Genomic DNA, 26,202 nt, shown 5'->3' with positions numbered 1-26,202 from the left:
TGCTTTTTTAAGGCGAGGCATCGCGCTTGGATCGCTTGCTCCTCTCGAGCCAGCGCCTCTTGCCCACGCGCGTCTCGAAATGCGGCGCAACGTCTTGACCTGCAGCGACCATTGTGCTACGCATCTTGTTGCGGTAGGCATCGACTACTAGCGTTAGATTTGTCCTCGTTTGTTTAAATTGAGGGTGACTTACGAGATCTCTGCAGGAATAGCGTGCGTCCTGCAAACACTCTGCTCTGGCTCCAGGTCATGCGGTAGCCCAGGTCGTTGAGAGTGACTTCTTTGTGCCTCTTGGCCCGCGTCATGCGTGGGCGAGGAACTTTGGCTTCGGAACCGTCGAGCATCGGCACAGGGACCAAGGTACGTCCAGTGACGGGGATGGGGCCACTGGTGCCGTCGTCCTTTTCCTCGGGCTCGGGGTCATCGAAGAAACGAGTGCCACGCGGAGATGCGGGAGGCGATTGCATCTGGGTCGGGAAGTAGGAGCGGGGGTATACCGAGTTGCTCTTGCGGTACGAATCTGGCATCTCTTCCATGTTGACCTGGTCCAGCATGACGCGGACGCGGACGCGGGTTCCCCTTTGGGCGTCGTCGACGAGGATGAACTTGCGGCGCTTGGCCTCGGGAAGGTCGCCAAAGAGCTCGAGGTTGCGCTCCTCGTCCTCTTGCGCCTTGTTGGTCGAGGCGGCGTGGGATGGTGGAGGCGGAACCGGGGCCATGGTCTGCTCCAGCGGCGGGATGTTTGGATTTCCAGCCGCAGGGTTGGGGGGGTAGGTAGGGTAAAAGTTGTTGGCCTGGCGGACGTCGCCAGCGGGAGCGCCGGTCTGGCCGTTCGGGGCTTGGTGGTGATGGGTGTGGGATCCCTCATTGTAGTCATTCGCGGCTACACCAAAACGAGAAATTAGCTATCGTTACCTTGTCTGACGATCGCGATCTGCGCCAGGGTACATGTCGTGCATGACGAGATGGGTACAGACGGGTACAAACGACGGTGCAGTGCGGGGGGAAAGTTACATCAAAAGGAGTAATAATGTACATGCAATACAAGTGCGATACAGAACGACAGGACATGATTATCATTGCAAATCCGTTTCAAAAAAAGCGCAATCTCAAGTCGCGCGTCACATCTGTTGGAACATACCGCTAACATCGTCCCCGCCCGGCGCACCGCCCGGGTGTTCATGATGGTGGTGCAGCTGCGCACCGCCGCCGCCGCCCATTCCCATGTTCGATGGCCTGGAACCTGGAGCCCCAGCAATCCCAGCAGCTGCAGCGTTAGGAATACCTGCGGCGCCTGGCGCACCGGGTCCTGCCAAGTGGGTACCAGGCTGCGTCTGCTGGACTGCTTTCCTGTTGGTGATTTTCGCCATCCGTCGTACCCTCCTGCTGCGCAGACGCGGGTCTTGGTTGCTGTTCCTCCAGCTGTCGACAGCGCGCTGGATGAGTCCACGCTTGCCGCGCAGGCACGGGTTCAGCTGCGCGAGCGCCCAACCGACCGTGTTGCATTCGGTCTCGTAGTGGAGGCGGTTGCCCTTGTACTGGTCCTTTGCGCAGCAGGCGCGCGGGTAGACGCAGTTTTCGGACTTGAAGTCCGAGGGCAGCTCGTCGACGTTGACCGACTCGACGTCGCAGCGAATCGTGTATTCCATCTTGACGCGGTCTCTCGAGTACTCGAATGCGATCCACTGGACGCCGTTGGAGTCTTGGCGCACGACCAGTGGTGTCGTGGCAGGAATCGGGCCGGGAGCGGCGCTCGGGTTGGCGTTGGGGTTTGGCGGAGCACCCGAGTGCATGCTACCAGCGCTGCCTGGAGGGGCCGTCGGCGTCCCTTGCGGGTGTCCGAGTCCTGATGGGGGCCTCTGCAGAGGCGTCTGATTGAGCTTGGTCCGTGGACTGCCCGGCAGGCCGGGCGTGTGAGGGTGGGCCGGCGGGTGGTGCATGGCCGGCTGCGTCTGCTGGTTCGACATCAACGGCATGTTGGGAGCCATTGGTGCCGTCTGCTGGTGGGCGTAGGGCGACTGCTGGGTCATTTGGTATGGCGGGTAATACATGTTTTGGGGGACCTGGGCGGCCGACTGTCCGTAGATGGGTCGGCCATGTTGGTCGTGCTGCGGCGACTGGATCGACGCTGGCGAATTCGACTGCGGCGTGTGGTAAATGGGCGGAAACTGCCTGTTCATGGTTGCGGTGGCCATGGAGAGGTCTGAAGCTTCTAGAGACGCGTCAGTCACAACACACAGCTTCCCTGTGGCGATCACAGCAGCAGGAGCGGCGCGCGCGTTGCAGCGCGTAGGTTCGCATGAGCGACGGCGCGACGAAGGGAAAGAAGAAGGGATGGACAGACGGTGGCAAGACGCACCTGACGACGTGTAACTCCCAGAAGTGCTGTTGGTGCTATATGGGCTTGGGTGAGCCGACGCGTAGTACGGGACTTCCTGCGGGTGCTGGCCGGGAGGGACTTGAACGTTGCTGACGTAGGGGGACTGGTGCTGTTGCTGCGAGGGGAGACCGTGGGGCGTCGGAGGGTGCGGCGAGGCGTAGGGGCCTTGGGTGGTTGGGTGCTGGGCAGGATGCTGGGGCTGCTGGGGCGAATTGGGATGATGCTGTTGGTGTTGTTGGAGCACACCCGGTCGCGGATGAGGTTGCGGCGCTGGCAGGCCCTGCTGAGCGGGGTGGGGATGATGCTGGAAGGCGCGCGAGCGTTAGCCAGAGGTGCACGACGTGAGAGTCGGTGTGGCTGGTCAAAAGGATGGACGAGGACCGACCGACCCCTGCTGCCAGAAGGAAATGGGAGAACCGAGAGTGAAACAAGGCACCCCGAGGCCCAGGAGAAAATAGAAAAAAGAAAACAAAAAATAGGTTGTGATGAGGTGGTCGAGGGCGACGCGGGCGGGACCCAGACGCTTCTTTTTTTTTTCCTTCCCTCGCGCTCCCGATGCTGGGAGGGACGAGGCAAGCAAGAGCAGCGAGAGAGAAATGTCAAAGACGATGCCGGGGCCCGACGAGGATTATGTCAAGGGAAATGGATTTTTTTTTTTTTTTTTTTCCGTCGTTCCCTCGTCGCGTTCAAAGACAGGGTCCGAGGATCACGACGGCGGGGGCGCGACAGGACAGGCAGCGGCCGCTTAAGAAAAGAACAGTCGGGCAGGTGAGGTGTACAGCGCGCGCGCAAGCAAGCAAGCAAGCTAGGTGAAACGCGTCGTGGGCCGGGCGCAGACGAGACGCCGGCGGCAGCACGCATGGATCAAGCTGCTAGACAAGGTACAGCGGGTAGGGGGGGTGTGAGAGAGGAGAAGAAGGGGCCTACCATGTAGCCTGGGGAGGGGAGCACGCGGGCGCCGGGTCAGGATGCGGGATGAGATGACTCGCCCGCGACTACGGTGCGCGCAGAGGGAGCAAGCAGAGCAGAGCAGAGCAGAGCAGAGCAGCAGAAGGCGACGCGACGAGGAGCGAGGGGATGGATGCGCTGCGATGCGGTGCGATGCGACCAAGGCAAGGCGACGCGACGAAACAGGAGCAGCAGTTCTGGCGGAGCGAAGTGAGGCGAGGCGATGGGGTCCAGGTTGGCGTGGACGAGCAGCAGCAAGAGGTCGAAACCTTGACGGCGAAGGCGGGAGCAGGGCTTTGGTGGCCGGGCGCGTCCGAGGCCGAGGCGGAGGGCGATTGATTGAGGATTGCAGCAGGGAGGCACTTACCAGAGGGGACCGCCACAGGCGCCGGCTCTTCCTTATACCCCGGAGCCCATCTGGTTATTATTACCTGGAGTCAGTTCTCCCACAGGTGGCAGTGGCAGTCAGGTCGAGTGGGCGGGCGCCGGGCGGGCAGGCTACAGGCTACCAACGGCCCTGCCCTGCGCGTGCGACTGGCTGGAGCGGCAGTCGAGTCCGGGTGGAGCCCGCACTGAAATAAACTCAAAACACCCTAAGCCCGCCGCCCTCAGCCACGAGCGCCCCATGGACATGCGATATGCGCCCACGGAGGGTATGCCCGATGGGTCTGTGGACTGCGACGACTGTCCATAGTTTGTATGTAGTTACTGTTCTTCATCGCTGCTCCTGCTCCTGCTCCTTCTCCTCCAACATCCCCTGACTCGTTCCCTTTCCTCCACCCCCGTCCCCCTGCTCCTCACCACCCTGGACCACCCCTCCCCCCCCTCTCCCATTCCTTGTCGCCGCTCTCCCTCCACCCCATCCACCCATCACTGGTGCTGGCCACGCCCCGTCACCTGCCGCGCCAGATCTGACATCTCGCCCTCCTGCCCCGTCCCCGTCCCCGTCCCCGTCCCCGTCCCCGTCCGATCCCTCAGCAATCGACGCGCACAGAGCAGCTGTTTCGCAGACATGGCCATGGATCCCGCCTGTCGACGCGCCCTCCAAACCAGCCACACCTCTACAACCAACACAAACACCAGACCATGTCGCCCTTGATAGGCCCGCCGTTGGACATGGCGCGGCACAACGGCCACGACTCAACTATGGCTGGCTGGCTGGCTATGCCATGGCGCTCCGCGGCCGGATGGCCTATCCACTCCCGCCGCCGCCGCCGCCGCCGCCGCCGCCAAAAGACGTTTCTTTGCCCGCCCGGGCGCCTCGACTACCGATCGGCGCCTCTGGTTCTGCGTACGTAAGGACTGACGTGCGCTGCCAATTCTCGCTCCCTACCCTTCCTTCCCTACCGTCGCTGTTTTGCTCGCCTTCTTTTTCCGGCCTGGCGCACCTGTCAACCGCGAATTATCACGGCGAAAAATATCAACGAATTAATCCAGCCCTCGCCTTGGCACGGCTGGCTAGCTAGCGCAGCCTGTCCATGCGCCTGCTGAATCGTAGTCGTCACGTCGCTGAATCGGAGCCCGAACCGACTGGAGCGCGTGAGGATCCCATGGGTTACACTTGTTGTTGTTGGGCTGGAATGCGCCAGCGTCGGCCATGCGGATGCATCGGTCTGGTCGTCCCGAATGCTCCCCGACGTCGTCGCGTCGCCTCAATTGCCTCGACACAGAACAAGCTCTGAACAAACTTCTTCCGCCTTGCCACCGTCGCCTGTTCCAACACCTCACACGGCCCTCGCTGACGCAGCAGTCCTTTGCGTCTCATGTTTATTTCTTTTGCTTTGCCAAAACACTCGACGACTCGACTCGACTCGCTTCTAATTGCAACCTGCGGCACGGTGCGGCAGTCGTTCAATCACTGTTGACTTTGTCTTCTGACGAAACCGTCCCTCGGGCCAAAACCGGCACGGATACGAGCCTCGAAACTTGGTCTCGAGAATACGCCAGTGCGCCCGCAGCGCAGCGTCAGGTCCTCAGACCGCAGCGCGGCTTGTTCGTTGTGGGTGCCTCGCCCGCTCCGGTGATGATCAATCAGGTCATGATGGACGTCGACTTGCTCTCACAGTTTGACGCGTGATAAAGCCTTCTCCTCACTCGCCCGGCCTTGGCCATGATTGGCCGCTCGGCCTCGGACGTCTAGACCTTTTGCTCTGCTATGCGGCGCGTTCACGCGTCAATGTGGAGAAGGCATGGAATCAACCGCGCCGCAGCTGACTGACTTTTGTTGATGCGGAGCACCCTTCTCCTCTGGGTGCAGCAGCTGCAGGCAAGCCGACGCCTGCACCACTCTGCTCCGCACCGCAGACCGGCCGAGCATCCAATGCCTCTCATCTCTTCGCGGTCGACTCGCGAGTTCAGGTGCCGCAAACACTATCGGGCAGCTGACACGTGATGAGTCGCAATCATTGTTCCAGCTGGTGGCAGCCAAGCTCCAAGCAAGCGCCCGGCACCTCGCGGAGATGATCGCTGCATATCGTCGAGTCATGGTCGCACACAATGCTCCAACTTCTCGCCCCATCCGCGAGGCGGCGACGTGCAGCTCCAAATTGTCCTTTTGTCTCTCTCTCTCTCCGTTTGCCGCGGTCAAGGCCTTGCAGAATGGAGCGGCTGGTGCATGTGGAATGGCGATCGCCACGAGCAACATCGAGTCAGCCGGCTGATGGCTTCGCGTCGAGTTGCGTTGCTCACTCACGACCGACAGACAGACACCACCCGCCAGTCGTCGTTGTTGACGTTGATCACAGACCGTGTGTTGATGATGCTCTCCACCCGTGCATCCCGGCCGACGTTCCTGGTCTGCATCTTGGCCCACCCATGTCTACCCGTAGGCACGTCCAACGGTCCAGGCATTGTCGACGGGGGCCGAATTTGGGGTCCTCATGCTTGTTTGCCCACGCCGGCCAGGAACGCTGCTCCTATCTGGCGGGCAGACCGTGGTTGACTGCTCATGCAAAATGCGTGCTTTGTTTTTTTCCAATTCCAACGTCCCATCAATAATCTTTCGGACTCGACATGTTTTTGGACGGCACCCTCCGGAAGTGGCCTCCACTCGGCCAACAAGTCCAACCGAGGGCGGCCGCGCTACGAGCACACGCAGCCAGTTTCAGTCAAAGGGCGAGCGACTTGCCGGTCGCGCCTGTGGTGAATGGCGGACACAAGGCCGGGGGGGATTATCGTCGACAAAACGAAGAGTATACGCAGAATTAAGGTTGCTGCTGTCACGGCGTGTCACGAACCTTGTAGACAGACAGACGGAGCCGGCCAGCTCAGTCAGGGCTCCCTAGCTCGTGATTTTCTCAGGCCCTTCCCTGGCTTCCCGAGATTCCTTGGGACTCTTCCCGCAGTTGCAGCGGTCAAGGACTCACCTCAGACCCATCTTGATTGATCCACTTTGACATGACGACGACGACGACAGACCACAACAACAACGACGCCAACCGCGAAAATCCCCCAAGCCGCTGCTGTCTGCGTCTCGGCAAATGGACAAGATTTTCCAACGCTGCCGCATAAACGTCACAGCCTCCTCAACCACGCCAGGGCGCCTTGATTTCGCGGCGCTTTAATCTTTTTTTGGGCAAAATCCTGCCTCGTTGACATTTGCTGTCGACGGGGGGGGTGGGCGCATCCTCTTACCGCGACGGTTTGGCTGGCGGACGGACGGCCGGGGGGTGGGCATCAAGCGGGCGGGGGCGTCCCTGCTGTGCCGCTCTCTTCTCGCGCTGCGCTGCCTGCGCTGCCTGCCTGCTGGGGTCAGGCCTGGAATGACCGTTTCTGACAGGTCCGTGATGGCGGCAGCGCTGCGCTTGGCCCTAGCTCCAGGTGTGCATCCATCGCCCGTCGTCGGTGCATGGGCTGATTGATGGATGATGCATCCATGCAGAGAGCCGGTTCCATCATGATGTCAGGCCCGAGTCTGCATCAAGAAGCTGCTGCTGCTGGTACCCGGCCTGGGTACAGTAACTACTCCGTCTTGCTGAGATGATAGAGGAGGGACGGACAGAGGGAGCAAGGCAGACGAAGAGCGGCGTTGCTTACGCACCCCATCCATCCTTCCCGCGCTGCCGCCGCCGCCAAAAAGTGAATGCAAAAGCCAAATTGGCAGCATGCTGTTTGGCCGACAACAACACGCACACTCGTTGCTGTCGGGCTGGGCGTTGCGGTGCTTTGCGTTGCTTTGCATCAAATCAAGCCAAAACGCGCGCCCGCCCTTCCATTATCATCCATTTGATATTCGCACGTTTCTGCCCTCCAGGCGCGTCGCCTCAGCCGTGAAACACACTGCGCACCCAGCCAGGCAGGAGGCAGGGAAGCTGGGCCAGGCCGTCGTCTGTGGCGGGCGAGCGAGCGAAGCCCTTTCTCGCGTCGCACCGTCGCCCAAATATCGTCGAACAACCGAGCGAGCGGACTGGCGGGCAACGCAGCCCTAACATGTCAGCCTGCTTGCTTGCGTATCTGCGCGCCAACAAGACGGCCAGCCGGCCAGCCAGCCGACTCACCTGCCTGTCTGTCTGACTAAGTGCCTGACTGACCGCTCGCGCAGGGGGCATCCTCGCTCACCTGTGAAACGCGTCGACGACGACGACGACGACGACCACGACACCAGCAGCGGCGGCGGCAGCAGCAGTGGCAGTGGCAACGGCAGTAGCAGAGACGCGATGAAATGAGTGCCGCCGTGGGCGAGCGCGTGCGCTTTGTCAGAAATCTAAATGGATGGCAAGGCAGCGTGGAGAGACAGCACTGCTCTTCGTTGGAGTCGGATTCGGCATGGACGTCGGTCCAAGATGTCCTCGTTACACTCTTTTCCTCGCTCGCCTAGGTATGTACGCAGGATATCTACATACTTGACCCCCCGGCCGACGTGGCTTGCATGCCGTCTGCCTTGGCTGGGCTTGGGTGGCCAGCGTCTTCGTCTGCGAAGGACCAGGTCGATCGCGTCTGCATGCGTAATTCCGTACGCGTAAACATACACATATGTCGTCTTGTGACGATGAATGGCGGCTGGCCAAAGTGAAATCGCAACAACAGCTATACATACATACATACATACACGCCCGGTACATGCCTTCTCAAGCCTTCTCGTCGCCGTGGACGAGGTAGTCGACTTTAGCTACAACGTCGTACATGGACAGGGCTCCGAGAGCGTACGTACAGTAGCTTCTCGACATGCTGGAGAGCCGACGTCTTGTCCCAGTGACAGGGTTGCGGGATTTGGGTTGGAGCGGTGGCTCGCGACTCCAACACCATATATCGTGGACGGATGAGCTTGAGCTTGAGCTTGCTTGCCTGCGAGCGAGCGAGCGAGCGAGTGAGCTTCTTGTCTTACCTGTCTCTTGGCCTGTCTGTCTATTTACGCCGGCCCGCTGTTGCGTTTGCCCATCGCGGACGGGATTCTTCTGCAATTTATATTCAACGTGATTCTACAGTTTTCTGCAAATCCAGCACCCATCTGATCTCATCCAGCGCGGTCCGGTGGTCCTGCATCCTCGGCAAATGGCCATCGTCAACGCAGACGCAGACGCCCCCGTCGCAGACATGTCGTCCATGTCCGCGGCCGAGAAAATGGACAGGCTGTGGAGCGGCGAGGCGCCGTCGACGGCGTGGACGGACTCTGCGGCCATGACGCCGCCGCCCACTGAGTGTGCCACCGCTGGAGCAGACATTCACGACGGCGAGAATAACGACAACGACGACAACGACGACAGCGGCCGCGGCGCCGTGCCCTGGCCTGGCCTCACAAAAAATTCCAAGTCTTCCTGAAGGACAGCAACCGCGCGCTCCACGCCATCAACAACACGGTGGCCCTCAAACCCGCCACCACGCCCTCCGACGACGCATCCACGCACTGGCTCGTCGTCGAGAAGAACGGCTACTTCGGCCTGCACAACCCGCAGGCGGGGACGTACCTCGGGCACGACGGACACCAGGGCATCAAAGCGGCCGCCAGGGCGCTGGATGCCTGGGAGATGCTGACGCCGCGGCTGCACCCGGACGGCGGGTATCAGATCCTTTTCCCGTTTTATTGGCATACGCTGATGGTGCTTTGTGTGGGTGAGGATGGCGCGGGGGTGGTGAGGCGCGATCATGGGACGACGCTTTGGGAGTTTGTTGCGGTGTAGGAGGGAGAGGGACTGTGGGGAAGGGGTGTATTGTGAGGTTTGAGAGAATGTGGCGGGTGGTTTTGTTGTGGTTGTGGTTGTCGCTGCGGCCTGGAGACGCCATACCGGCTGCCGTCCAATATCCGCCGCACCACACTCAGAACCATAGAGCAGCAGCGCAATTGACCCGATTGACTGGCTGGCTGCCTGGCTCTCGTCGTTTCTTGCGACCAGCCCACAGCGTGAAACCTTACAAATGATCAAACGGGCGCAGGGCAGTTAGTTCGTCAATCCCATCAGTCGAGGCGAATGACGGACGGCAAATCATGACAGGCGAGTGAGACACTGGCCCACGGCGAGCAGCGAAACGGTCATGCGCGCGCGCGCGCGTCTGTGGGTCGAGTACGTAGGTACGGTAAATGGCGTGTGTGTGGATGTGTGTTGCGGCATGGACGCATGACAGCCGCGCCTGCTGACAAACCACGAAAGGCAGAGAGCAGCAGATGCGATGCGACGCGATGCGCGCACCCGTCGAGGAGCAGACCAGCCAGGCGCGCACGCATGCGAGACGAGGAATCGAGATGAGCGAGCGGTTGACAGATGACGACGCGCTGCTGCTTGCTTATCTGGACCTCCTGTCTGCAGCCGGATGGAGGATATAACCGCTCGCCAGTATCTCCGTCGGTTCTTGGTTGTCCTCTTTTTAGCGGCTGGGTGGTTAGAGCGCTGTACATCGAAACGAGAAGAAAAAGGAAGAAGGCGGCGAGAAGCAGGGCGGCTGCGGAAATTGAGAGACGATAAGAGGCGCTGGTGGAGTGGTGGAAGAAAAGTCGTGGCTACCTGTTCCTTCAGTAGGTGGGTTAAGCGTGTGTGCGGACAGAAAAGAGCAAGCCAGAGAAAGGGAAATGGACGATGAACTAGAAGGGCCTAGGCAGACTAGCATAGGCGTCTGCCCATGAGGTGGGTTCTTCGCAGGAGTCGACATGGCATGCCAGAGGCCGACGACCGCTGTCTTGTCCTCGATGACAGGGAAGCGGGTTGCGGGATTTGGGTTGGAGCGGCTATCCAACGACTCCAACACAACGTCGATGCATCATGAGCTTGAGCTTGCTTGTCTGCCTGCTTGCCAGCTCGCCCATCCAAGCGGGTTGGCTTTAAGTTTGCCATGAGTTTATTCTGTGTGCACTAGGTGCGACTCGCCCCTGATATCTGATATGAGCAATGTCCGTCCTCATCATCCTTCTCATGCTTCGCCGTCGTCGTTGTTTCAAGTCGGAAATGGACACCAAAGAAGACGATTCGGTGTCCGACATATCGTCACAACCTACCCTGACGCCCCTCACCTCGCCAACCGAGCCTTCAATGGCAGCAGACGACGACTTCTGGCGCAGTCGCGGCACCGTCCCGTGGCCCAGCAACACCTACCAGATAATCGAAAAGGCGACAGGGCGGGCCATCGCCCTCGTGAACGGCAATGTCGCCCTCAAGCACGTCTCAAGCCCGCACGATCCGGCGACGCATTGGCTGTGCGTCGAGAAGAACGGCTACTTTGGCTTCCACAACCCCATCTCGGGCAGATACCTCGGACACGATGGCAAGAGGGGGATCAGCCCGGGGGCGGCGGCACTCAACAATTGGGAGCTGATCACGCCGCGAGAGCATCCGGAGGGCGGCTATCAGATCATGTTTCCGTTCGGCTTCTTTTCGCACGCGTTGATGGTGCTGTGCGTGGCGGAGGACGGCAAGTTGGCCATGCGGAATCACGGGACGACGATCTGGGAGTTTGTCAAGGTGGAGGCTGGGTGATAGACGAGATTATCAACCAGAGGCTGCACTATCCTGCTTCTGCGATTAGCCGCGGTTGGAGAAGAGTGGTGGTCCGCGAAGGGATCTAGAGGGAGGGTTTGACCAGCGCCGCAACGCCGTCACAGCGCAGCGCCTACCGAGCAAAACAATGCTTTGTCTGTCCCCTTGTCGCTTGTCTGTGTTTCTTTTCCAAATCAAAAGGGCACACGCCATGCAGACGGCATTTCGCTGCCTGCATTCCGTTCTCTTCTTCGCACGCAGGTGTGGTCCCGGTGGTAAACACATTGGCATTGTGCTGTATGTAGGCAGGCTGCAGGGGCGTGGCGCGGAGCAGCGGGCATGGCATGGATGCGAGCTGTACCACATTGCCGCATTGCGCTGTAATGCCGGCGGCCGGGCCATGCGGCAGCCGGGCAATTATCCAGATGATGGTGGATGCGGCGGGCAGAATATGGGCGTTGGCAGATTGCGGTGGTGGCTGTGGTTGTGGTTGTGGTTGTGGATGCCGTTGTGCTCGCTGCAAGGTGCTGAGCGAGAGCGCCTTACCCTTACCCACTTCCCGCGTGCCCGGTGCGCAGCTGGCTGCTGTCGTGCTCCCACACCTCACCTCGCCCATCCTCATCCTGTACTGCGTCGCCCATTTCCCTCGCCCTCATCGTCATCCTCGCCCCCACGCGCCATGCGCTCCCTGAGCTCCCTGAGCTCCCTGAGCTCCCCGGCCAATCCACCGCATCCCGTCCGACTCTCATGCCGTGTATCCTCGCCCTAGCCCGCTAGCTAGCTCCAGTCCTCTGCCCACCCACACCTCCCACCACTCCCTTCAGCAGCAGCAGCAGAACCGCTCGCATGGCTCCTCTCCCCCTCCCTCCATCCCTCATCCCTCATCCCTCCCTCTCACAACGCCTTCTAGCTCCTTTCTAGAATCTCCCGCGTGTCTCGCCCCGATCCGCCCGCCGCTCCTTCTGAGTGACCTCCCTGACTGGCTGGCTGGCTGGACCGACCACCAAGGAGAAAGCCGCGCGCGCCTCGCCTCTCTGCGCGGACTTCTCCATCGGCCTGCCTGCTTGCGCAGGTCGCACACGCCAACGACCTCACTCCGTCACTCGCCTGCCTGCCTACTTCTCAGACTCGTACACGCTGAATTGATGACGGACGGGCTGGCTGGCTGGCTGGCTGGCTCTGCCCACGCCCTACCACTACCACCGTCATCACCACCGATTTCTCCCACCCGTTTCGTTATCACAGGCGCCGGAGATGGCGCCGCAGTAAGCCATTCAATTGTTGCTTGCGACTCATGCTGAGGTGCGCTGCGCTGCGCATATGACGAGGCCCCCCGCCCACTCGCCCAGTATTGGAGCCACTCAATGCTTTCTGCTGCTCGAAAGAGAAGACACGGACGGACGCGCCGTTCGTACTCTTATTTCGTACTCGCCGTCGCCGTTGCCGTCGCATTGCTCAGCTCAAGTGCCGCCATGTGGCGACATTGATTTCGTGTCGACCTTCTGATGTGCCTGGTGCGGCGGCGCTTTGGCGTCAGCTGAGAGAGATGCGATGGGCGACGGCCAGCCGGACGACGGCGAGTGCTGTCTGCGTTTGTTGCCCGTGGATGGAAGTGGAAGAGTAAGGTAAGGTAAGGTACATAGGTGGATGGACAAGGCAGATGTGGTGGAGCTGGCACGCTGTAGGTTTTGTTTGCTTCTGTTTGTTTCTCTGGTTGGTAGTCCGACGCGCTCTACTTCTCGAATTCTTCGTATTTCTTTCTTTTCTTCTCTTTCTACCTTACCGCGCGTCTGTTTGCTCTGTCTGCAGTCCGTCCTTGCTTACACTGCCTGAGACACAGCAGCGGCAGCAGCAGCAGCATCATCATCGTCACGAGCACCATTTCCCCACCATCTTTCTGACTGCCCTCTCCTCTCCTCTCCTCGTTCTCTACTCCGCTGCCTGCTCGTGCCAGCTGACCTCGCGTCATGGTGGTAATGACCAGCGCCGCCGCTTACCTGTACGCAAACACAACGATGACTACCTCGCACAGAGTCGTCGAGCGTAGAGCGTACACGGCGGTACGGCTTCGTCGCGTACACCACATGCCTCATTCAATACGACACGGCAGGAGCGAGCAAACGGTGAGTGAGTGAGTGAGCAGTGAGGAATGGCTGCAGTGGCGCACGTGGGTGGGCAGAGTGGAGTTCCAAGATGAGGTAGGTCCACGCTCGCAGCGGCTTGTGTGTGGGACAAAACTCAGCGCGCCAGCCGGAGCGGCGCCTACAAGGAACAAACGGAAGAGGAGGAGGAGATGCTCGCAGAGACAAAAAAGATAGACGGATAGGCAGATCAAAAAGAAAAGACCAAAAAGGAAACGCAGACCACGCGAATCGAGCATGCTTTGTGGTGCTTGCAAAGCTGGCCAGGATCTTTCGCCCCGACGCAACTGGCTAGGTTTTCATACCGACCATGGAGATTCTACTTAGCACGCGCCGTCCCGCGTGGTCCTTGACATAGGACTCGCGCTTTGGGTTTATAATGCCTCTCTGGAAGGACAGGCATGTGCAGGTGCGGGCTCTTGTCTTCTCCGTGTGGACTGACGGACTTCCTTGACTGCAGGAAGAAGTCTGAAATGAGCGAGTCCTCTCGGGACCCTCTTTGTCCACTTGGTTGTCATCACTGCCGTATTTTTCTCGTAGACTGTGGTAGTTTCTTGCCTTGGTGTCCCTCTCGTCGCAGGTTGAGCGCTGAGAGAAGGACTCCTCTCTCGTGCTTTCTCAACTCCGGGCCAACATCGCATCGCCAGCTCAACCCCAACCTCAACGTCAACCACTGCAGCCAAAAAGCTCATTGCAACCTCAACCCCAGCCTCAACCTGCGGCATCGCCGCCGCTGCCGAAATCGCTGCGCTCTGCAAACGAATGCTCCTCAAATGACGACCCGCGACCGCTGCGCTTTGCAAGCGAATGCTCCTTGACCGACGACAAACCTCGACGCCCGAGCCGCTGAAAACCTTTTTTGCTCCCTTGTCTCTCGCCTTGCGTCTCGACAAAGACTTCTCAACGTATCGAAAAGCCGCGTGTCAATCACGAATCATGACGATGATAGCTCCGATGCTGAGCATACAGAGCTCAACAATAGATAATTCAACGACGGTTCGGGAAGCGTATGGGACGCTGAGAGTGATGAATCGGTCTACAGTGATGCAGTCAGCCAGCGCGATACGGAAAGCGACAGCGACGGCGCGAGCGAAATTCAACGTGACAGCGACAGCGCGAGCGAGAATGAACGTGACAGCGACAATGAGAGCGAAATTGAAAGCGATACCAGCTCTCTTCTCTCTGGAGATGACGGCTCCACAACACGCAGCTCAGCGAGACGTCGGCGGTTACCCTTTGTCAACAAAATGGAGGATCTGACCAGCCTCAACGTTGGTGAACCCAGGGGACCAGGACGTCCGCCATTGAATACACAGAAGATGCAGTTGAGAGCCATCCTCGAGGCTATGTTTGTAACTCTTGCTCGTCTGTCCGAGGGAACGACGTTGCCCAAAGTCGCCCGCGGCATGTCCTTCAAATCTGCCCGCCTGGTCGAGGACTTCAGCACCAATCAGCTGATGGAACGCAACATGAGTCTGCTTCCCGACTATATCTCGGAAATAATTTCACCATCGAGACGCTTAAAGGATTGCCGTCTTGCAGCAACAAAGCAGCGTACCAACATGGCTGCTACTTGATGCTGGTGGAAGATAGCGACATGATGGTCCCCTATGCCGGAACAAGTGGTGGCGAGGAGGGCGTGTTTGCACGTCTGAAGACGTGCAACTCCTGAGCGCGAGTTTCAAGGAGGCAGATGGAGTACTTGAATGCTCCCTGTCCGCGCCCTTCTCTTTTGGCCACAAGAGGCGTTCCAGACAGCCGCATTTTGTCTCGTACGCCATGCCACGCCTGAGACTCGACAGACCGTGCTCCAAATATGAAAGAGATGGGAAATTTCGAATACATGCCTGCTCAAGGCGCTCGGCAGAGTCATATTCGTGCTTCGAAGCCGTGGTGGCATCTGAAGGCAGCGGAAAAGCAAAGCGGGATCTGCACGAGCTTCAATGCCGATGCTGCGCTTAGCTTGCAGAACAAAGTTATCGACTACGACAGGGTCAGCGACCAGGAGAGAGCGCTGCATCCTGAATTCGCGAACGCTTTTCAAGACTACGACATGGACAACATCCGTGGCGAAGATGGCTCGATCTTCGGTCGGAACAAGAGGTCACCAACTCACCCCGATCATCAGCCGTACCGTCCCTACTTGCAGGCGAAACGTAAGTCTGCCAAAAGTCGACCCCCCAGTGGAAACCCAGCGCCCGAGACCATCCATCGAGATGCAAGGCTCGTCACGCCTCACGACCATAGCAATAGACGCATATCAAAGAAGGCAGACGTGCAGTCCGGCTACGACAATAATTCCGCCTTCAACAGGCAACGCTTCTCCGACACCAATGATCCTGAACGGCAGCTTCAACGCCATGGCGAGCGACGTAGCGCCTACAATCAACAGGACCGTTCTTTGTCTCGTTCCAACCGAGACCAAGTTGCTGAGAACGAGAACGCCATCGAGGAAATTCGGAAGCTTCGTGCATCGCTTCAGAATGACGTCGATATGGTCGCTGCCGATCACAGACAGCCGATGTCTGGTGCGTTTGCGCAGCTCCGCGAAAACGCCCGCCACATTTCAAACCAGCTCATCGCCATGGAAGATACGTTACGCCAATCAAACGAGGTGCTGCGCTGGAACGAAGACCACTGGATGGAAATGCCATCTTCCAAATAATCACCGTCAAAATTCCCCGGTCCAAGTCAGGGAAATTGAACACTTACCACCCATGGACAATGTTTGGACCAAGGCTTGGTGTGCAGAATCGCGCCACACAGAAGGAAAAGAATGGGGAGTGGTTGGGAGCATTCGCACATTCAGACTGGCAGTCAAGAGGGAGCATCCAAACGATGAGACGCCAGGATGATCAGGAGCATTCAAGCGTCTGCATGCGATGCCAACGAGGAGCATCCGTAAGCCTCACCCAAAAGAAGCCGTTTGTCTGCCCTGGTGGCAGTGACAATGCTTCCCCGGGAAAGGAAGCGACGCCGAGTTGAGAACGACGAGGAAAAGAAAGGCATTTGTTGATTTGGTTGACGGAGGTCGTGTCTTCCACTGGCCAGCTGAGGCGCCCAAGATGCTATGATACTGCCTCCGCCATGGGCCAAAGTGAAGGTTCCTGAGCCTGGAGGAGGTACAAGGACCGTGTGCGGCACCTGGGTGTCTGGCCCTCCACAAAATTTGCCGGCACCAGAGTTTCTGCCAGCTCTACCAGAAAGTCGAGCCAGACATGAATTTGCATGACGGCGCCAATGTAAGTACAATGATCCAACATTAGTTTTGGTACTAATATTACGTAGGGTGAAAAAATTATCAACAACATCTCGAGGAATGCATAAAACAATGCCCACCGGCACCCGTCCGCGCTGCCACCTCTTTCCCCGCAGCAAAAAGAGGTAGTGTAGTAGATGGGGGTCATTCATCCACTGGAACGGCCGATTGATAGGGAGCATTCAAGACCTCCCACCCCCCTGGGCAGACTCACGGGCGACTTTCCCTCGCGAGGTGCCGGGCTTCAGGGCAGCATTTTCGCTGCCACCATGCCAACCTTTGCGACATCCACTGCCATGACGACCGTCGCAAGCTGGGCCAGAGCACGAGGCTCGAGAAAGTCAGACGTAGCGTGACTTGCACCATACAAGAAGGGTGACAGGAGAAACGCGTGTGGCCAAAAGCAAATGACGTGGGCAGGGAGCATTCAAGCTCTAAGATGAGAAGGGGGGAGAAAGGTTGGACTCGTGCCGACGCGAGCGATAGGGAGCATTCGTCTGCGGGCACCGAAACGAATCGGCCGGAGCAGCCCATAGTCTTCTTTTCCTTGAGAGCGCGGAGGATCAATTGCTGGATTCCATCGGTAATGACTGTCAGGATTTCGCGGGAGGAGTCGTCGACATTAGTTGACACGGATTTGGACTTTCCGCTCAGCTTCTTCCCTATGTTGAGATGCTTGATGTCGTCTATGAAGACCACGCGTTCGGTAGTCTTTCCGATTGCTGGAGCCTTTGATGGACGGTGGCAAAGGCATAGGATCAGGTCATCCTCATCATCAATTGGTGTCGACCTTTGCTTCTTGTAAGGTCGGCGGGAAACATCGTCATAAGGAGATTCATGGTCAAAATTCCTCTTCAAAGACTGAGAGGTTGCAGGGGGTTTCATTGGAGGAGAAGTCGCGAGAGTCGAATGCCCCCGAGCTTCCTGGGACCTCAAACTTTGACTGATTGTTCCCCGCTGACTGCCAGTCTACGGACGCAAATGTTCCCCGTCATCCCTCAGCCTCTTTCTTTTGTGCAAATAAGAATACAATCCTAGCTTGAAAAAGACGTCCCGACGAGACTCGTGACATTTTTAAGTATTCCGCCGCACAAATAATAAAACCTTCAAGCTGTCCTTGACCAGAGTACTGAGGAGGTTGCAAGCGCCCATGAGTGGTAGTACCAAGGAGCATTCAAAGCATTCGAAGCATAGTCCGTCAAGCCTCGTGGGTGTGCCACAGCTTTTACGGACTTCCCCAGACTCTGTATCGTCTGAAGGCTCACAGCTGCAGGTCATGGCGTCGCTCGTGTACATGGTGCGCATCACCCGAGCCCTGCTCCTTGAGACTGTCATCATAATTCTGTCATCATGATTCTCCCCGCCTTGACACAAATCAACCCAACTCATCGCAACGTCTCCACCACGCCGCTCCATGCAGAATGGTACGGCAAGGTCTTGTCAGAGGCCCAAAAGATCTTACCCGAGCGCCCGTGGCACGGAAAGGGCTTGGATCACATCTGGTCTCCTGAGAAGACCGGAGGAGCATCCGCTTTCTTCGCGGAGCCACCAGGGGAGCTTGACCTTGACCCCAGAGAAGAAGTGCCAAGAGCCCTGTTCTTGTCAGAAGATCGTTGCGCCAACCCAAGCTGCGCTAAACCGGCCAAGTTCTGCAAGCAAAAGAAGAGAATCAACGCCTTTCCCGATAGCTGGGTCTGTCGATGGTGCTGCAAATACGCAAATGAACCGACGGGGCCCTGAGACCATACAAACAGGCAAATAAAGACGGTTTCCGCAACGAGAGGCCTGAGAAATGTTCCATGAACGGCTGCAAGAAAAAGCCATACGGATGATGGGAAGATGCGGAGGCCGACCTGGACGTGACGAGTGCTTCATGCTCATGATACTGCAAAAGCCACCTCAAGCGTCCCAATAGCACTTAAGCGACCATGGGCCTTGAGCTGAAATCAGATCGCCCCAAAGAATGCCAGTATGGAGGCTGTCAGCCGCGCTATCAATCCCAACAGTGTCAAGCAGTGGCTCTGTGCAACGCACAGGGAGCAGATAAATCCAAGCGTCCTGTCTTTGGCCCCATCAAGAAAATGGAGCCAGTGGAAGAGCGACCAACGGAGAGTTCATTCACTGATTGCGGCCGCCCACGTATCTCTCCGCATAATCACCCAGAGACGAATTTTCTTCAATGCTTCTGGGCGAACTATGCCCGACAGACCAGGGAGGAACGTCGTCACGCAAAGCATGCCGAGGAAAGAAAACACCACGAGGTCGTCGATAGCTATTGCGCCTCGTGAGGCTGTACAGGCGTCAAGGGGAAGTTGGGAAGATGGCCGCACCCACATACAAAGGAGAATGTGTGGTGGTGCGAGCACCACCGCTAATATGCCGAAAAGGGGGGCTATACCCGGGGCGACCTCTGAGACCACTATCCAAGACTGGCCAGCGCCGTCCGATACATTGCTTAAGACACTTTTCAAATTACGCTTTTCCGGAAACTCTCTACCGACAATTTTTGCTCTTCGGTCTTTCTTTTTCGCATTGCAAATATCACCGCTCCGGCTTTTCTCCCCGCGAAGGTCATCACAAATGTTTCTTTCTTGCTGAACATTTGCTCTCATCTCAGGAGACTCCTTGACGCATTCATAAATAGCTATGTCTGCAGGGTTTACTTCAGATACAAAAAAGAGCATAAAGGGGCGCTCCGACTACACAAGAAAGTCCTCGATGAAGCTTGATGGTCCACCACGAGTTTGGTCCGAGGCCTTCCCTTTGTTTTCCAGCGGCCTGAAAGAGGGAGTCAGATAACCGAATAAATGACAGGATGGCAAGGTTGTCGGTATGGTGTTGCCACGCGTATTACATACGCATGTGCAGACTCGAGAGAGTAAGGGCGGTGATAAGACACGGGAGATGTCCAAGACCTTGAAAGAACCGGAAAAGGGTGGTGTGCAAAGAACTTGAACGTACGAAATGAAAACTGGCTAGTCAAACAGGCCATTGACAGTAATGAGAAAGAGAGATGAAGACCAGTGGAAAAAGTGAGCATGACCGACGTTGCGAAGTCGATCAACTCTAGCCTTGGACAAGCCAGTCAACCGAGCAATTGGATTGGTACGGCCGTCGAGGGAGGAAATTGCTTTGCCCTTCGTTGCGTGCTTTCAGCTCAACACCATGCTCCGCCACTTTGAGAGCTGTACCGGCTTTTCCTTTGTCATGAGTTGCTTGCTCATCATTTACGTACTGCAGCCGCTACCTCCATCACCTGATGATTCTTACTGTGGTCTCAAGCTCTGGGATGTATTTCTGGAATTCGTCCTATCTAAGGGGTAACGACAGTACGTTCGCACGCTTTTGATGCCCGTTTCAACCATGGATCTGGTCGCAGTGCCAAGATGAATCCAAGCGGAGGGAAACGTACTACTGACTGCCCTGATACTACTCCACAGAAGCCGCTGCGTTCTCATTTTACTAGAGGAACCTGACAACGGGGGAAGCGCGTGGAAGATCAGGGGAGCGGAAGGGAAGAAGAAGAAGGAAAAGTTTCTGCCGCAGCATAAACTCACAAGCCGGTGGTACTAGCCATCGCCATTCAATAAGTCACTCCCGATGGCTGGAGCATTTTGTCGCACATGAGAGTCGACGGTGCCGATGTCGAGATTGCCGAACCGAAGGAAATGCAAAACGTCGAGCTGGATGTGGATGAACTGAAAACGCAAAATCCACAAGACATTACCGTTCCTGTGGGATCCAGCTCCCAATGTCGTCCTTCTCGGATTCAGAAACTCTGAGTATCGTAGTCATGAGGAACAAGACCATGTTGTCGCGCAAAGACTGTACGAATGAGGCGGCGCAATCGTGGTGTTGTGTTCGCAGTGGCAACGCAACTCGCAAGAGGCTGGGCGTAGCTCAGTGCCGGGGCCGCTGGTGAGGAGGGCTCTGGGCCTCGATGTACGAGAACCTTGACTTGCGCTTCAAGGACCTGTTCGACGTAGTCTCATTGCCGGTGTTCTTCTCATTGCCAGTGTTCGCTTGGGAAGTGAGTTGAATTTGCACCTTGCGGAGCACGTCGTTTGACTTTTCCATTTGCTCCTTGACAGCATTCACTTCTTCCTGGAGGTCGTTCAGTCGATCAACGGAAGCGCCGAGCTCGTTGAACTTGCTCCAAAGACCGCTCGCCTGCTCTCGCCCATCGGTTATGTCCTTGAGGATCGCTTCGGTGTCCGGGATGTTGCCCGAGCAGGCGCGCTCGAGCTTCGCAACCGCGTTCGTGTTCTCGCGCAGCGTGGTCTGGATTATCGCAGAGATCTCGTCCAGGGAGGCAAGGGTCTCTTCGTTTGGCTTGTCTGGTGCTCCGGTGATGTGGTGAGCCTGCTGGACGGAACGGCTCAGGGTGTTGGATGAAGCAGTGGCTGTGTTAGACCCAAGGAAGCTGCTGGATCCACCGACACTAGGCTCGCTGTCGAAGCTGTCGTGACGGCTGAGGCGATCAACGTGCGGCGTTGGAACGATTATTTGGGACTGAACAGGAGCGGTGTTCGACGCGAATGGGCGGGGGCCGACATCTGCATCCAATACTATGAGATTCGTAGCGGTGCGAATGTGCTGTTCCAGGAATGTTGGGTCAGAAGCCGCTGTTACGGCCTGTCTCTTATTGCGGGCTTCTATTTTGTATTGGTCCACGACTGACTTGTATGCCTGGCGATCGGGGTGCGATGGGCTCCTGACGTTCTTTCCAAAGACTTTGCCGTTGCTTGCGCGAAGCTGGTCAACATCATAGCTCTGGAGCAGAGGCTGGAGCTCAGCTTCATTGAGCAGCGAAGAGGGCAAACGGTCCCAGTCAGGCGAAAGCAAGTGCGGCTTTGCTTTGCCTGGGCTCCAACGAAACGAGTATCCCGAAGTCATCTCCTCGTCAGTAGGCTTCCACCATGGCGCCGTTTGGCGTACCATTGCCACCGAACCGGATTCGGCTTCTTTCTCAGCTTCTATCAGGCCTGGCTCCCCGATCCAGATCCTGCCAGCAGAAACTGCGTAGGCAGGCTTGCCATCAACGTTGTGGAGAGCCGGTGATCCCACGGGATGCAGAGATTTGATGAGGTTGCCCCGCGTATCGTAGTTGCCCGGCCAGTACTTACAGAGCTTGGATTTCACGATTATCGGATTGTCGGCTAGGAATTGAGACAGATCATACGCAATCCGATCAGAAAGAACGACGTTAGCGGGAGGCAGAACGTCTTCGGAAATCTCGATCTTGGCGTTGTAGATGGACCATTTGGCATTGTGTAGAGATGTAACGCTGACGGCCGCCGTCTTGACACCCCCGTCTTGCTTGCGTTTCGCGATTGCAGGTGGGGGCAAGTCGTCGCCCCAGTTCCATTTCTGGAAGTTGGTAGGATAAGGCAACTTCTCGGCAGCCGACGGCATGGCTGTCGATTCTTCTGAGATTTTGAATCTTCTGGACCGCTCTTTGTCCTTTTCTTTGTCTTTTGGATTGTCTTTCGGTGATGGGGCCGGGTTTCAAGGCTTTGCGACGATGGCAGTGGGAGATGGCGCGGACGACTGCTTGGCCTTCGCCTTCCGGGTCAGTGTGAGCTTGCCGATGCGCGCTGCAAGAGGCTGCGGCCAGCAAGCAGATGAACGATGATGCTGTAGAGATCCGAGGAAGACGATTTGGTTTTTCGAGTTCGAGTTCGAGTCTGCGTGTTGAGGTGGTGTTGTGGATTTTTGGTAGAGGCTAGGATATTGCGCGGGCTTTAAGCGGCTTCGACGACAGCGCGCTGTGCTTCAGCTTCGGCGGTGCAGTCCTACTACCGCCATATTTTCCTACACGGTACTACCTGTCACTATCGCCAGCTCTGCTGTCCTTGAACCAAGAGATCAAGTTCCGCAGCATTAACATTTTCGTTCTGCCTCGCCTCGAGATACCTCAATGCGGACTCATGACACTGAACGCCTGCATCATGGAAATGTCACCTTCGGGCTTTCAGCCAACCAGTCTGCTTGAGAAGACTCATCATCGCTTCTGGGATGATTCCAGAGCAAGCAGACAGAAATATGCCGATTCGTCAACGTAAATTTGCCCTCTTTGTCTTGTGCCATTTACCCGGCCGAAAGCAGTGGTGCAGGCAACAAAACGACCTTTTCTTTGTTTGACTAATCAATCCCTACGACAAAGTCCTGACCAACGACAGATTTCCAATGCAATTCTCGAAGCTGCCAGGGTAAGTCGTCTAGGACTTTCGCGTATCTTGTATCCGGAGGACCACCGCGGTCGCGCCGCAGGCATTGGCGGCGTCTGTTCGAGCCGAAACGAAGTCTTGTTGACTTTTGAGCCCCGGCTTGAAAAACATGGTGGCTTCGTTCGACTGCTCCCGGCGGAGACTTTGTCCTCTCTCTTGGGACCGGACTCCGGATCGACTGTAGATGGCATCAAGGACTTTCAAGACAAGGAGCTTTATCTCGCGCTGCTGAGCAAAGCAGGTTCTCTTTCATTCGAACAACGGATAAATCTTGCTCGAGGACATTTTTCCTGTGATATCAATAAAGGAAGAGCCAGTGCTGGATGCACCATACGGCATTCCGCTGCGCTTCGTCGACATCATTCAACCTTCGGACAACCTGCAATCAATCGAAATCGACACACTTCGCGAACTGATCTCGCTAATTACACATTCGCATTCCGGGCACTCTAGTCTTCTGCTAGTGTGGACATTTCTCATTTTGCCATGGCAAATCGCCCGGTGCTGCCTGTGCTCCAGGCTCAGGGCAATCTCTACGAGTAAACTCAACCAAACGACCGTCTTCAACAGCGTCTTTTGCTAACAATTTGCAAGCTACCTAGCTAACGGTTCTCACTCTGACTTTCGGATTCGTGATCGCGATGGGAGCGAATGGTTGGTCCACAAGATCATACTCTGTTTGCAGAGCGAGTACTTTGAACGCATGCTGAATCCAGCCAGAAACTACACAGTACGCAAACACTCCGGTCAGCAACGCGTTTTGCAAAAGGTGGCGCTGACGTTTGGCGGTAGGAGTTACGAAACGGCGTCGTCGAACTTAAAGACGAGCCCCCGAACGTCATTGAAGCGGTTGTCAATTATTTCTATAGGTTGGATTACAGCGATGAGGACATGGATGACGACCACAGCAAGCTGCTCTTCCACATACTCGTATATGCTGCCGGGGAAACGTTTCGCGTACCAGGCCTCAAGGATGCAGCGAAACAACACTTCATTGATGCCTTGCATCCATTGAGTTTCGACGAGATCAACTTTCCCCGGCTTGTCCAGGAAATCTACGCGTCCACAGTCCACAGCGACAGGGGCCTACGCGACGTTGTCGTCCAGCTCACAAGAGACCGAATCGACGAGGCAAGAAACACTGAGGGCTTCGAGGACGAGCTGGAGGATATCACGCAATTTTTCAGAGACTTGTCGGATTCCTCCACGAGCGAGCTCCACCAGCTCAAGTCCCTCCCTCGATACACCTGCCGGTGGTGCACCGCTACCATGTTTGTGGACTTTCCCCTCGAGGAAGACGATGAATTCTACTGTCCCATTTGTGGAGAGATTCAAGACAGCGAGATGTGGCAGGCTTACAGGGTGACTTCGACTTTGCACGCACCACTGAAGGAGTACGCCTGTGATGTTTGTGGGGGGGTCAACCGTCTAGAGCTTTGCCCGGGGGGTCTATTGAGCGAGACTACTTGCTATCTGTGCGGAGCTCCAAGGAGGAATCGGGTTTGGGAAGGGAATGAATTAGTAGAGGAGGATTATGAGCCATAGGTGTCCTCCACAGTCAAGATGACTAGGCGGTTGACGGTGAGCCACTTTTGGATATTTTCGTCGACGAGTGCGTGATATGGTGACTGTTGGACTTAGGGTTTCCTGGCTGATTTTGGTTGCGACGGCAGCTGTTTTTGTACCTAAATCTCTATCGGTCTGGAATTCAAGGGCTGAAAGACTCATGGCGGTTGTAGAAGTGCGCAGGGGAGATCTTAAACTTGAAATAAGAAGCATTTCAAAACTTCCCTCCCCAGGCAGTCGTCAAAGTTTCTTTTGAAAATCACCATTCAAACGATCCTCCCCTCGTCTGACTGGTCGGTTTGAATATTTCAAAGCAGCCATTGGTGGCCACCCTCGTCATCTCAGCGATCAGGGCTGGCCGATCAGTCGCACTTTGACTCACGGCACTTCCATTTCTCATTCGTGAGAGAAGTCGCGCAGTGATAGCACGATGTTTTCGCCTTGCGACCACCTGCGCAAAGATCCATTGCAACTCGTTTATTGCAGTCGGGGCATTTGTACGTTGGTAGCTTTCCAGGGTATTTTGACTTGCCAAGTTCCCACTCAGAGGCCAAGTTGAGGAACTTGCAGTAAGGACAATAGAACATTGACAAGTCGTTCTCAGGTTGAAGTTCCATGCGGATGTAAGAGCGGCAACCCTGACAGCTGTACCTGGGCGCATCTTCAAATGCTTTGAGATCCTTTTGCAACGAGTGGCAGAGGTCCTTTGAGAATTGGCCAACTTCGCCCATCATTTCTTGAAATCCGTCCAGTTCCATGGCCTGATCAAATGACCTTCGGGTCATTCGGACAGCAAGGTCGCGGAGGCCTCTATCGCTGGCCTTCGTTGTGTTGTAGATGGTCTTCACCGCAAGTGTAAAGTCCAGTTGCTCTAAGTCGTAATGGGCCCACTCGAAGAATTCAACCCGCTCCTTGGCTCGGTCCTTCAAGCCTTGCACGCAGCTGGTTTCTCCAAGGGCATAGACGCATATGTGGAAATGGAACGCGTCGTTGAGTTCCTCGACATTATGCTCGTAGTTGAACCGATAGCAGTACTCAAGAAGAGCTCTCACCACAGCGGGTTCATCTTTTTCAAGCCTGATGACGTTGGTTCTTGCTTCCTATCGCTTAAAATTAGCTTCACCTTTGGTCCAGTTGTCCGGAACATAAAACATACCAAGAAGCCGCTTTGGAGGCTGAGAGCATTCCGGAAGAACGAGCTTTGAGCGCAAAGAATCGCCTTGTGCACATTGTACTTTGTTCCATCGCCAGTGAGGACTTCGAGATCGGAGAAAAGGCCGGAATCAAGTAGGCTTGCAATGGGTCAGTGATTGATTTGGTGGGCAAAAAAGGTGGTACTCACTCGCCAAAAGCGGAAAGACCAGCCTTTGTTCCGTCATCCATGATGAAGAACGAGATACCGTGGTTGTTGAAGGCTAGGTTCGATTCATGCTCGGGATCTCAACGTGTCGCTGAAGCCGACCGATTGGTGCACCACGGTCGAAACAAAGACGTCAATCGTCCAATGTTCCTCGAAGGATGATGAAGGAATGGCTCTAAGCCTTGCCGTATGTTTGCCGAAGGAGTGAAAACGCTCTCGAATGTGAGCTGGTCGAGTAGCCTTAGACTTCAGAGTCGACGTTTGTCTGCGACGGGCTTAGGAGCTACACTCGGCAACTAGCGGCAGATCACCGATGTTCAGGTGAAGATGATGCTGAGCTGGCAGCCGCAGATCATGGGCGTCTTGGGCGACCTGGAGGCGAGAGCAAAGGTGCAAGGTGAGGTATATTTGATCGGC

The 26,202-nt window shown here is 56.7% G+C and overlaps 11 protein-coding genes across 11 annotated transcripts; 7 read left to right on the top strand and 4 right to left on the bottom strand.

The window, feature by feature from the left end:
* Positions 1-7: 7 nt before the first annotated feature.
* J3D65DRAFT_667564 (uncharacterized protein) lies at positions 8-4,446 on the bottom strand (the record flags this gene model as incomplete). The annotated part of the gene is made up of 5 exons (XM_066803035.1): positions 8-144; positions 194-883; positions 1,142-2,212; positions 2,360-2,603; positions 4,414-4,446. 5 exons carry the CDS (start codon positions 4,444-4,446, stop codon positions 8-10), a joined length of 2,175 nt encoding a protein of 724 aa, XP_066654992.1.
* Positions 4,447-4,776: 330 nt separating this feature from the next.
* On the top strand, positions 4,777-5,615 carry J3D65DRAFT_355413 (uncharacterized protein). Its single transcript, XM_066795589.1, has one exon. It carries the CDS (start codon positions 4,926-4,928, stop codon positions 5,403-5,405), a length of 480 nt encoding a protein of 159 aa, XP_066654991.1. The 5' UTR covers positions 4,777-4,925; the 3' UTR covers positions 5,406-5,615.
* A 1,396-nt stretch (positions 5,616-7,011) lies between these two features.
* Positions 7,012-7,964, top strand: J3D65DRAFT_623556 (uncharacterized protein). The gene is made up of 2 exons (XM_066800167.1): positions 7,012-7,832; positions 7,886-7,964. The coding sequence occupies exon 1, from the start codon at positions 7,432-7,434 to the stop codon at positions 7,753-7,755; it is 324 nt and encodes a 107-aa protein (XP_066654990.1). The 5' UTR covers positions 7,012-7,431; the 3' UTR covers positions 7,756-7,832; positions 7,886-7,964.
* Positions 7,965-8,477: 513 nt separating this feature from the next.
* J3D65DRAFT_695653 (uncharacterized protein) lies at positions 8,478-9,739 on the top strand. The gene is made up of 2 exons (XM_066804006.1): positions 8,478-9,043; positions 9,088-9,739. The coding sequence occupies exons 1-2, from the start codon at positions 8,819-8,821 to the stop codon at positions 9,442-9,444; spliced, it is 582 nt and encodes a 193-aa protein (XP_066654989.1). The 5' UTR covers positions 8,478-8,818; the 3' UTR covers positions 9,445-9,739.
* Positions 9,740-9,838: 99 nt separating this feature from the next.
* On the top strand, positions 9,839-10,514 carry J3D65DRAFT_623550 (uncharacterized protein). Its single transcript, XM_066800166.1, has one exon. It carries the CDS (start codon positions 10,073-10,075, stop codon positions 10,337-10,339), a length of 267 nt encoding a protein of 88 aa, XP_066654988.1. The 5' UTR covers positions 9,839-10,072; the 3' UTR covers positions 10,340-10,514.
* Positions 10,515-10,644: 130 nt separating this feature from the next.
* Positions 10,645-11,229, top strand: J3D65DRAFT_667562 (uncharacterized protein; the record flags this gene model as incomplete). Its single annotated transcript, XM_066803034.1, has 1 exon — positions 10,645-11,229. One exon carries the CDS (start codon positions 10,645-10,647, stop codon positions 11,227-11,229), a length of 585 nt encoding a protein of 194 aa, XP_066654987.1.
* Positions 11,230-14,617: 3,388 nt separating this feature from the next.
* On the top strand, positions 14,618-16,035 carry J3D65DRAFT_667561 (uncharacterized protein; the record flags this gene model as incomplete). Its single annotated transcript, XM_066803033.1, has 2 exons — positions 14,618-14,843; positions 15,173-16,035. 2 exons carry the CDS (start codon positions 14,618-14,620, stop codon positions 16,033-16,035), a joined length of 1,089 nt encoding a protein of 362 aa, XP_066654986.1.
* Positions 16,036-16,744: 709 nt separating this feature from the next.
* J3D65DRAFT_355286 (uncharacterized protein) lies at positions 16,745-17,667 on the bottom strand. The gene has a single exon (XM_066795587.1). The coding sequence runs from the start codon at positions 17,512-17,514 to the stop codon at positions 16,840-16,842; it is 675 nt and encodes a 224-aa protein (XP_066654985.1). The 5' UTR covers positions 17,515-17,667; the 3' UTR covers positions 16,745-16,839.
* A 2,862-nt stretch (positions 17,668-20,529) lies between these two features.
* J3D65DRAFT_667560 (uncharacterized protein) lies at positions 20,530-22,044 on the bottom strand (the record flags this gene model as incomplete). Its single annotated transcript, XM_066803032.1, has 1 exon — positions 20,530-22,044. The coding sequence occupies one exon, from the start codon at positions 22,042-22,044 to the stop codon at positions 20,530-20,532; it is 1,515 nt and encodes a 504-aa protein (XP_066654984.1).
* Positions 22,045-23,345: 1,301 nt separating this feature from the next.
* J3D65DRAFT_667559 (uncharacterized protein) lies at positions 23,346-24,430 on the top strand (the record flags this gene model as incomplete). Its single annotated transcript, XM_066803031.1, has 4 exons — positions 23,346-23,398; positions 23,454-23,589; positions 23,652-24,253; positions 24,418-24,430. 4 exons carry the CDS (start codon positions 23,346-23,348, stop codon positions 24,428-24,430), a joined length of 804 nt encoding a protein of 267 aa, XP_066654983.1.
* Positions 24,431-24,787: 357 nt separating this feature from the next.
* J3D65DRAFT_602888 (uncharacterized protein) lies at positions 24,788-25,808 on the bottom strand (the record flags this gene model as incomplete). The annotated part of the gene is made up of 3 exons (XM_066798162.1): positions 24,788-25,525; positions 25,582-25,717; positions 25,768-25,808. 3 exons carry the CDS (start codon positions 25,806-25,808, stop codon positions 24,788-24,790), a joined length of 915 nt encoding a protein of 304 aa, XP_066654982.1.
* Between the last annotated feature and the right edge of the window lie 394 nt (positions 25,809-26,202).

This window comes from Phyllosticta citribraziliensis, assembly GCF_038025025.1.
Source record: "Phyllosticta citribraziliensis strain CPC 17464 chromosome Unknown J3D65scaffold_6, whole genome shotgun sequence".
Taxonomy (NCBI): domain Eukaryota; kingdom Fungi; phylum Ascomycota; class Dothideomycetes; order Botryosphaeriales; family Phyllostictaceae; genus Phyllosticta; species Phyllosticta citribraziliensis.
The sequence above is the reverse complement of the archived record's forward strand: the minus strand, read 5'-3'. Positions and strand labels throughout refer to the sequence as shown.

Bases quoted from the DNA above. Each gene is read 5' to 3' on its own strand.
- J3D65DRAFT_355413 (XM_066795589.1), top strand. From the start codon at position 4,926: ATGCGGATGCATCGGTCTGGTCGTCCCGAATGCTCCCCGACGTCGTCG.
- J3D65DRAFT_623556 (XM_066800167.1), top strand. From the start codon at position 7,432: ATGCTGTTTGGCCGACAACAACACGCACACTCGTTGCTGTCGGGCTGG.
- J3D65DRAFT_695653 (XM_066804006.1), top strand. From the start codon at position 8,819: ATGGCCATCGTCAACGCAGACGCAGACGCCCCCGTCGCAGACATGTCG. The intron at 9,044-9,087 runs GTGCCCTGGCCT...GTCTTCCTGAAG, and splicing joins ACGACAGCGGCCGCGGCGCC to GACAGCAACCGCGCGCTCCA.
- J3D65DRAFT_623550 (XM_066800166.1), top strand. From the start codon at position 10,073: ATGGAGGATATAACCGCTCGCCAGTATCTCCGTCGGTTCTTGGTTGTC.
- J3D65DRAFT_355286 (XM_066795587.1), bottom strand. From the start codon at position 17,514: ATGAAACCCCCTGCAACCTCTCAGTCTTTGAAGAGGAATTTTGACCAT.